General features: G+C 43.8%; 1 protein-coding gene across 5 annotated transcripts in view; it reads left to right on the top strand.

The window, feature by feature from the left end:
* The window catches only part of dgkd (diacylglycerol kinase delta), a 55,810-nt gene that overhangs the window by 15,392 nt on the left and 29,787 nt on the right, over positions 1-10,631 (top strand). For 4 of the 5 annotated variants that reach the window (XM_020621814.1, XM_020621813.1, XM_020621812.1 and 1 more), the window contains exons 3-9: positions 3,126-3,206; positions 7,089-7,193; positions 7,275-7,407; positions 7,711-7,817; positions 7,918-8,043; positions 9,888-9,990; positions 10,072-10,234. In XM_020621814.1, the coding sequence (XP_020477470.1) occupies positions 3,126-3,206; positions 7,089-7,193; positions 7,275-7,407; positions 7,711-7,817; positions 7,918-8,043; positions 9,888-9,990; positions 10,072-10,234 (818 nt within the window). Of the gene's footprint in view, positions 1-3,125; positions 3,207-4,406; positions 4,521-7,088; positions 7,194-7,274; positions 7,408-7,710; positions 7,818-7,917; positions 8,044-9,887; positions 9,991-10,071; positions 10,235-10,631 lie in introns of those variants that run through there. The other variant, XM_020621816.1, reaches the window with a different exon arrangement.

A 10,631-nucleotide genomic window follows, 5' to 3' on the forward strand; every position in this document is an offset into this window, starting at 1 on the left:
AGTTCTACAGAGGAATCATCGAGTCTGTTCTCTGCACCTCCATCACTGTCTGGTTTGACTGAGCAACCAAACAGGACAAGTACAGACTTGAGTGGACAGTCAGGACTGCAGAAAAGGTCACTGGTGTGAGCCTGCCCTCCATGGAGGACCTGTGCATCGCATAGGTCAAAAGGAGGGCAGAGAGGATCACTGAAGACCCTTCACACTCTGGACACAATCTGTTTGAACTCCTCCCCTCTGGATGACGTTACAGGTCACTGTGCACTAAGACAACCAGGCACAGGGACAGTTTCTTCCCCCAGGCTGTCAGTCTGATGGACACTTAACCAACGACAGTATGACTGGACAATAACCCTCAGTGGAACACCTGTAAATATTCCTTGTACGGACTAAACAGATCTGTACAGGTCTCTATTTTTAAGTACTCTATTTTTATTCCTGTTTATCTCATTTCAAAGAGCATTCTTTTGTCTGTCTGCATTGTTTACTGCCTGTTTATACTGCTCATTTTGCATTGTTTGCACTGTTTGTTGCTTGTTAATAGTGCTTATTTTGTTATATTACACGGCCTTATGTTGGTTTACTGTTTACTTGCCCCTTCCATGGGGATATTTACAGTATATACACATTGAGAGCCGATGTACCAGAGTCAAATTCCTCGTGTGTCCGACACACCTGGCCAATAAAGCTGATTCTGATTCTGATTTGCTTAGCTTTTTCATTAATTTCATTTCAGTTTGCATACAGGTCAAACAGGTCCACAGAGGATGCCATTTCTACTGTTCTCCATCCAGCCCTCACCCACCTAGATTCAAAGAACTCTTGCATGCGAATGCTGTTCCTAGACTTCAGTTCAGCATTCAACTCAATCATCCCCCAGCAGCTTATACAAAAATTTGGACACTTGGGACTCAAAACCTTTCTCTGCAACTAGGTGCTGGACATTCTAACAGGGAGGCCACAAAATGTGCGGGTTGGCAGCCACATCTCCAAGACCATCACACTGAGAACAGGGGCTCTGAAGGGGTGTGTACTCAGCCCATTGCTCTTCAAACTGTTGACCCACGACTGTGTGCCAACCTACAGCAACAACCACACTGTCAAGTTTGCAGATGACACGACTGTAGTTGGCCTCATTACCAACAATGAGGAGGCTAACTACAGGAGTGAGGTCTCCCAAGTGGTTCAGTGATATAAGGACAACAACCTCTTCCTCAATGTGGGAAAGACTAAAGAGATTGTTGTGGACTTCAGGAGAAAACCTCTAAAGCATCGACGGTGCTGTAGTGGAGAGAGTTAGCAGTACCAAGTTCCTGGGGGTGCACATCTCTGAGGACCTCTCCTGGACCAACACCTCCACAACACTGGCCAAGAAAGCTCAAACACGCCTCTACTTCCTCAGTGAACTGAGGAGAGCCAGTGCCCCACCCCCCATCATGTGGTCCTTCTACCGTGGCACCATTGAGAGCGTCATCACTGGCTGCCTCACTGTGTGGTACGGAGCCTGTACTGCCTCCTGCAGAAGGACCCTGCAACACATAGTGAAAACAGCCAGCAAGATCATCGGCACCCCTCTGCCTTCCCTTCCCTATGGACATCTTCAACACCCGCCTCACCCGCAGAGCCATCAGCATTTCTGATGACACCTCCCACCCCACACACTCCCACTTCAGACTCCTGCCTTCAGGGAGAAGATATCGGCGTCTTCAGGCCCACTCCACCAGACTTACAAACAGCTTCATCCACCAGGCTTTGAGAATGCTGAACGCTGTTCATTACCTCTGCCCCCTGCCCCTGGACTGTGACCCACCACAGAACATAAAGACTACCTCTGCTGTTGCAAAATCCCTGTACATTCCCTCTTTTCTTATATTCCGGTTCTGTACCAGAAACAAATTCCTTGTGTGTAACATACTTGGCCAATAAAGGTGATTATCCTTATCCTTATTACATGTACAGTAAATCTGCTGCCGACTGTTTTTACCATCATATCTGCTGCTATCGGTCATTTGCACTACTGTCCATGTGCATTTCATAAGCTATTATGCATCCCATCTCCAACGCCCTGGTGATGCTGAACCACCTGACAATCTTCTTGTTATTGTTTGCACTACTGTCACTGATTGTACAGGGTTTTAAGTCATAGCCTATTAGGTTGTACTATTTAGTTTTATCCTAATTACTTTAATCCAGTCTTCTTATTCTATTTTATTCCATTTTTACTCTACTTTATTCTGTTTGTTTCTTAAATGGTATGGAACTCAATACTAGGTGAGAGAGAAATGCTATTTCTATTTTCTGTATGTCCTGCACATATAGTGAATTGACAATACAAATCTTGGTAACACCACACAGGCAGAGAGGAAGGCTCTTCAAAGGGTCATAAAGACTGCAGAGAGGATCACTGGGACAAAACTGCCTGCTATGGACATAATATACGCACAGCACTCTCACAAACGAGCAGAGAACAAAATTAGAGACCCACTCCACCCAGCTCACTCTCTGCTCAGACACAAAAACTGCACCCACAACCTCAGGCACAGAGGACAGTATCATCACACACAGAACAAGATTTTACAACAGCTTATTCAGTAAGACTGATAGCAAATACACAATGTGGAAAAAACGTGTGCAATAACCCCTGATTACCCTAAGTGGAAGACCATATACGTACAATTACATTATGTGAAATACTATGTGCAACATCTGAAACTCCCCATTTTACCTGCTACCTTATTCCTGTATCCACAATTTTGTCAACTATTTTGTTTTCTTGGGTGATCTTATACTTTGACCAGTTCGTTCCTGGAGAGCCCTGCACAAGAATTCGTATATGCCTAGACTGTGTGTTTATGCATAAATGGCGAATAAAAATCTTGAATCTTGAATCTTGAACCTTGAACTTAATTATTTGGTCTGTGAAAGATGCAAAATCAGCGAATGCCATCACAGTATGTTACAGGTGATGTCCAATATATCCAGTGAATTCTTACATTAGAAAGGTTTGGTATGTTTCTTTGAGAAAAAACGGAGTTTACCGTGACCTGTCATAGAGGTGACAGGCTGACCTCAGTCATGTCTGATCTGTGCTGGTGTTTCTTTTTTTTTTGTCTCTGTGTCTGCAGTCAATCATTTTTGATGAAGTGGACCTGACCGATGCCAGTGTCGCCGAGTCCAGCACCAAGAACTTCAACAACAGCTTCACTGTGAGTTGAGCGTGAGAACAGAAGCTCAGCTTCACATAACAGCAATAACCACATCGCTGTCACAGGGCTGTGCTGCTGTAAGCCTGTTGTTCCAGCGACAGGTGAGACAGGAGGTCCGAGCCAGGAAAAAGAGGTGGGAGTTTTGTAGTGGAGCCTCATCCATGTTCCACAGTGGGAATGCTGTTGTTTTCTGTGAAAGCTTCAGTGTGTGGTCTGTAAACATGGAGCTGATGTGACCAAACAGCATCACTTGGTTTCATCCGTTCAAAGGACGTCCTCCCAGAGGCATTGAGCGTTAGCTAATCCCACTCAGCCTGGCTCTTCTTCCATGGAGCTCCATACCTAGAAAGTTATTAGTTGCTTATATGAAATATAAGAATACAAATAGTTATTAGTATTATTATGGCGCTCTGCATAAACACGGTTTCCGTTGGTCCTTAAGTCTTAAATTTAACTTGATGAAACCTGCAGAAGCCCTGATAAAGCTATTCCTAATAATCATTATAAGTAAAAAAATTTTTTTATCAGTGTTCTTGTTGTTAGGCAGCTCTGTATAAATGAAGTAATTATCATCTGTGGGTAAAATAAATGTAGCTGTTGTACAGAGCACTGGTACAAACTAATACTAATGCGGAATCGAACATGACTAAACTGTGGGTAAAAATATTGATAATCATCTATAGCAGTTTGTTCTAAACTGGCTGAATCCTAGTGTAAGATACACACGAACATGTCCGGCTGCTGAGAAAGGCCTTATTTTGGTGAACTTTGCCACTTCCTGTCACCAAGGCTTTGGTATTTTTGAGACTGAGGCAATGTAGCGGTAGGGAGGGGCTGAGTTGAATGGTCTCACTGTTTCACACTGTCCTTGTGTGACTGAGTGTATTTATGGCAACCTGTGACACTGATCAGAAACACAGCTCTTGCACGTCACCAGGATGTTTCTGTTCACTTATTTTATATTACACACACACACATCATTAAAACTTTTGACTGTTAGTGTATATACTACCTGTCTGTGTGTGTGTTCACACTTAGTGTCTTTATATATGTCGTCATCGTCTCTGTTGGCCCTGCCTTCCTCCCAGTCAGGGGAGATGGTGTTGACGAAAGACAGGAAGTAGGTGTGAACCATTCTAGTGGATGTGGGAGGGGCTAGTGAATGAGTGAGAGACATCAGACTGAAGACCAGAACCTGGTCTCCTGGAGATCTGAGCCCTCCGGGATCAGGGCTGTGAGCTGGACCTCTACAGTTTTTTTGGAACCCTCGAGCGCTCAGGGTTTCAGGACTGTGGTCTCTGTATTTCAGACACGGTAAGACTCAGACTGTTGTTTTATTTCAACGGTTTACGTTTCTGACAGTAGACCAGCAGCAGTTGGGAATTCGGAGGTCATTGTCCGACGTCATGTAGAGAAGTTGTGTCTCAGCTCCTGTTGTATTGGAGCTGGAGCCTCAGGTAAGGGCCTGGTTGATGGACGGAGCTCTTAGACATGATGTTAACGTGTTTGTCCACTCATACAAAACAAATCACCTAACACAGTTTAACACTAAATAACATATAAATAATGAACTTTTCACTAATGTTTCTAAAATGAGAGCACAGTGTGATGTTTGTTGACTGTCACATGGGAGAAAAATCTGCACTGTAAAGTGCATTTTGTCTGTAAAATTGAAAATGTAGAGTGCAGAGCAGCTCAAGCTAAATGACTGGTCACAGTTTATATCACTAAAGAACCAAATGACAAAGTCAGAAGGCACTGCACAGTGTTGTTGCTGTGTCTCAGAGCTGTTAGTGTGAAGGAAATGGTTTGGTTTGGCAGCGAAACACGAAAAGTGTCAGGAATGATGGAGAGAAAGGAAACACTGAGCCCTCTGTCCTGAGAGAGAGAGAGCTGCTGAGCACAGCAGCATGTAATCCAGTCTGTGAACGCATGAATGACTATTTCTGACGTCACGATGGCTAGAGGAGGTCTGGCGCCCGGGTCCAGAGTCAGGAGCCAGTTGGTTCATGGCTTGTGGGTAAAGTGAAGGCAGAACATTGAGCACAACATAAACTGACCACCACTGAGGCAGAAATAGATCATTATCATAACAAACACAATAAAACTTCATTAGTAGATCCAAAGACGGATTTCCAATCGTCTATTGACTGGTGTACACAGAGTATTACTGACTGATGAGGAAGATTGGCTGTCGGAGATAGAGTTGGCCTTGAACCCTCATGTAGCCGGCACGTGGCTGTCGAACACTGTCCAGTACTGAGAGCTTCACTCATCATTTGTCCAGGCCCAGACTGTTTTACTCGGAAGCTGCTTGTATTTAGACAGCAGTGCATTAGCTGACAACTTTGACTTTTGTTCACTGAAACGAGGAGTATGTTAACATTTTTCAGAGTGAAAAGTCCTGTTGTGGTTTCATCTCCTCTGTGAAAAATAGACCAGGGACAGACCAGATGCACATGTAAAGTGCTTTAAATGATGCTTTTCATGATATCTTTTTAAGCACTGTGTGGAAACAGGCCAGGTCTATAAATGAGTTTCATCCTTCTTAGGCAGAGTGGTAGAAAGTGTGTGTGTGTGTGTGTGTGGTCACGCTCTGCTGTGAAGTTAATGAATGAACCCAGAGGAAATGATGTGTAGCCAGTCACAGCTCCACGCAGAACTGATCCACAGGTTTACTACAACTGATTTGTCTTTTGACAGCACCAACAGTCCCAAGTTCAGTCATTTAGAGGATTGTCTGTTATTCTTTGACCTTTGTGATATGACATCAGTAACTCTTGGGTTTGTTGGACAAAAGAAGCTATACAGATGGTCATGTCCAAAAATATTGGCTCCCCTGTGTTTTTGTTACATAATGCACCACTACTCCCAGAAAACCATTGCAGTCATTCATTCTTTGGCATTCTCATGTTTATTTCTTTTGTTTGCATTGGAACAACACAAACAAGCCAAATCTGATACAGTCCACACAGAACTCCAGAAATGGACTGGACAGGATTATTGACACCATCAGTATAAACCCAGTCAGTTCCACATCAATATATAGCAGTTGTAAAAGGACAAAAAGCTCTGCTATAGGGCGGATGCTGAATATTGATCAGTTGGTACTGTATCAGGAGAGAAAGATAGATCAATAACAGACCCAAGAGTTTAGTCAGGGAAAACCTTGTCAAATACATTTTTATTTGTCGGGAGCATCCAGGACCCGCTGTGCCAGCACATGGGGCAGAGTAAGCACCAGCCTGGTGTTGAGTTAATCTCCGATTCATTCAGTTAATAAAATGTCGACAGTAACAAACACCCACAACAGTTTCCAAGGTGACATTTCTATCCAGACTCCAGAGAGATCTAGTCTCCTGTGCCAGAAACACAGGACGGAGGTTTGCCTTGAAACCTGATCACTTTTCCAATATACTGATCTGGGAACTTAACGGTCCCAGCTCCAGAAATCTGAATTTGGCAGTGAGTTTGTTTGTGCGTAGCCGTTTACACAGCGGCCTCTTTGTGTGTGTGTGTGTGTGTGTGTGTGTGTGTGTGTGTGTGTGTGTGTGTGTGTGTGTCTATTTCTGTCAGCATGGGAACACAAGCAGCTGAACAGGAAGTGGAAGTCTACATCTGTTTTCCTGGAAAGAACACACACACACACACACTCCTGCTGTGTGTTATATTACTGTGAGAACAACACAGCTGGGCTCAGTTCACACTTGAAACCAGTACTGATACCAGTATTACCAGTAAACACTGGAGCATACTATGCCTGTTTGTTTAGGTGTGTGCTTACCTGTCCACTATTCTGTGTGTTAACTTGCCTGTATACCTTTGTTTACCTGTCAACCTGTGTGTGTGTGTTCCCCTGTCTGTCTGTGTGTGTGTGTGCAGGTCATCACCCCCTGCAGACGTTTGATTCTGTGTGCAGACAACAGGAAAGAGATGGAGGAGTGGATAGCAGCTCTGCGCAGCATCCAGAACAGACAGACCTATGAGGTGTGTCTCTGTGTTATTACCAGTATGACCAGTGGCCCCAGTACAAGCTGCTGACTGTGTGTGTGTGTGTTTCTCTTCTAGTCCACCCAGTACAGCATGGACCAGTTCAGTGGGATGCACAACTGGTATGCCTGCTCCCACGCCAGGCCGACTTACTGTAACGTCTGCAGAGAAGCTCTGTCTGGAGTCACATCCCACGGCCTGTCCTGTGAAGGTACACAACACGTACACAGCATACATGTATATGTACGCTCAGTGGTCACTTTATTAAGAACCCCTGTCTCCGACTCAAGTCAGTCTGAGCCAACAGTGCTGCAGTAAATCCTCCTTTGTGAAGGTGATGATGTTCAGTTTATGTTCAGACTGTTTCACAGAGGTGCTGGTCCACCTGTGTGCTCATTGTGGAAGCTGAAGTTTCTGCTGATGTTCATCAGCACTGTGCTATTCTGAGATCTCTTTCTGGTTTTTTTCTCCACCTGTTGTCGTCGAGTGTGTATTAACTGTGTGTGTGTCACAGTGTGTAAATTCAAGGCTCACAAACGTTGTGCAGTCAGAGCCACCAACAACTGTAAATGGACAACACTGGCTTCTATTGGGAAGGATATCATAGAGGACGAGGACGGGGTGAGACACATTCACAGTTTCCTGGAATCGAACAGTGTCAGTAAATGCTTTGTCTCCACCTGGACCTTCTCACTTGAGCCCTGACCCCTCTTTTCCTCAGGTGTCGATGCCTCACCAGTGGTTGGAGGGGAACCTCCCGGTGTCGGCTAAATGTAACGTGTGTGATAAAACCTGCGGCAGCGTGCTGCGCCTGCAGGACTGGAGATGTCTGTGGTGTAAAGCCATGGTGAGACAGTTACTGTTCTTTGATTGGCTCCTCATTTAATTTGCTCTTCTTCCTCCGTGTTGACCTGTCATCCTGACAAATTCAGTGTAACATTCATCTCCATGGCACTAATTCATGTTGTGCTGACTGCAGCTAACAGCACCTCCATCAGAAATGTTTCCCTCATGTTTATACCCCACAAATATCAGTCCTTCACTGTGCTGACTGGTGTATGGACAGGTTTTTGAAGCTGCTTGAGTCTTACTGTGAACTGGGGCTGGTTGTTGTATGTGCAGAAGGTCTTGGTGGGCACACACATGTCCCCACAAAGGCTGCTGTATGATGCCACAGTGTCACTGAGTTCTGCATCTCTGACTCTGCCTGCTCGGTCCATTTCTTTGGTCCATTTCACAATATAATAGTATTACACAACTACCATTATTGTTATCAGCTACATGCCTCAAAGGAATGAAAACAAAAGGGTCTTGTTTTTATTGTAGGTAACTGTGACAGTTGATTGAGATGGACTGCAGCTCGATTGACAGTAAAGAATAAATGGAACTATAAACATGTTTTTTAAAAAAGAATCTAACTATAACATTTCATTATTAAAGCGAGTTAGTTAGCATGTTAGCACCAGTAATAGACAAAAGTAGTCACATCCTTCAGGAAAAGTATGAATAACACACTAAAAGTAGCCTGTTACAAGTAAAAGTATTATGAAAATGTATTTAAAGTATTAAATATATAAACAGTCTACTCAAGGCAGAAAAATGTTTATATATATATATATACACACACTATACTACTATACACTCACCGGCCACTGTATTAGGTACATCTGTACAGTTGTATGCACTTCACTGCAATACGTTCACCTTAATATCTGTGTTTATGAAGCTCAACATGTTTCAGTTTTTGGTGAAATTGTCATAAATGTATAAATTCAACTATATGTTTATTACTGAGGTTGCAGATAAAGGTGGTGGTGTACTGAAATACATTATATTCAGAGGTGTCTGTATTTTTGTTCTCCGCAGCTACATGCATGAGAGGGTCAGAATATTAGGAACACCTCTGAATGTAGTGTTGTTCAGTACAACATACACATACTCATTTATATGAGCAAAGAAAGTCTGTGTTTCTGGGATCAGATCGCGATCAAGTGTGAATCTTTTTGTAAGTCAGAGATTAGCAAGTGAACAAACATTGTGGAAAATGATTTCGGTAGCACATTTTATGACTGACGTTTATATACTCGTGCCTTTTATCCTTGGGATTAAAGTTATAAACGGGACACATACTCTGACCTGTATGGAGAGATGGCGTTCTTGAAGGTGTTCTTTTTGAGATATCCAAACTAATTCTGCACTGCTGGCTTAAATTTTTTTGGTGCATGGAGTTTGGTGATCTCAGCCTCCTCCTCTGCCATTTGGCTGCTGCGTGTGTGTGTGTGTGTGTGTGTGTGGGGTGCACAGGTATTGCATTTTTTTCTTCAATACCGGTCATAAGAAAATGTGCATGGTATGATAACCATTAATTTTCATATCATGGTGTACTGTGAAATTGGGATACCGCTGCAACCCAAGCCCAGGGTAGCATCTGTGTGGCTTCTCTCCAATCTTTGATTTGTGCCTTTGACCAAAACAGGTGTGTGTTTTCCATCAGTCCTTACTAGGACAGTGGTGGTTATGTTTTCCAGCCAATGGGATGCTGGTGTTGGTTTTGACTGTATCTTAACATGTTAAGATAATTATTTAATGGAAAGAGCACAGACCAAGTGTTTGTGTTTCTGTGGATAAATTCATCATGTGACACAGAGTCCAGGTAATTCTACCTCTCATGGTTCCCCTCCTGTCCTGCAGGTGCACTCGGGCTGTAAGGAGCAGCTGTCCTCTAAGTGTCCTCTGGGTCAATGTAAAGTGTCCGTCATCCCTCCAACTGCACTCAACAGCATCGACTCTGACGGTGATAACATGTGGTTCCAGTGATCCACCTGGTCTTTTAATTTTTTGGACAGTGTTACTGATGTGAACTCTGTCTCTCCAGGTTTCTGGAAGGCATCATGTCCTCCGTCCTGCACCAGTCCTCTGCTTGTCTTTGTCAACTCCAAGAGTGGAGACAATCAGGGCGTCAAGTTCTTGCGCCGCTTCAAACAGTTGCTGAACCCGGCGCAGGTGTTCGACCTGATGAATGGAGGACCCCACCTGGGGTGAGACACGCACACACACATTGTGTTGAAAGAGTAAGTAAGGCCCAAAACCAGTTTTTTCAGCTGAAAACCTATGTATAGGGGTCTTTACCAGTGTTGTTGATTGATTCAGGTCCAGAATTTGATATTGGTGCAAAGCATTAGAATTTTGCATTTTGTGTCATAAATATGCATAGGAACCGCCTTCTACTGGTAGAAATCCAGCTACTGCAGATGCATTTTGCTACTGGTTGATTATGATGACATGTACGGTGCCAGCTTTTGTCACCAACCAACCAACCTTCTCCCTGCCCCCTCTTGTAAAGTTAACATCTCCTCGCCTGCTGGTGCAGTCAGACTGTGGAGAGACAGAAGATAGAAATGCATGGACTGAGTATAGTGACAGAGTAGTTAGACT

The sequence above is a fragment of the Monopterus albus genome, unplaced genomic scaffold, assembly GCF_001952655.1.
Source record: "Monopterus albus unplaced genomic scaffold, M_albus_1.0 scaffold268.1, whole genome shotgun sequence".
Classification (NCBI taxonomy): domain Eukaryota; kingdom Metazoa; phylum Chordata; class Actinopteri; order Synbranchiformes; family Synbranchidae; genus Monopterus; species Monopterus albus.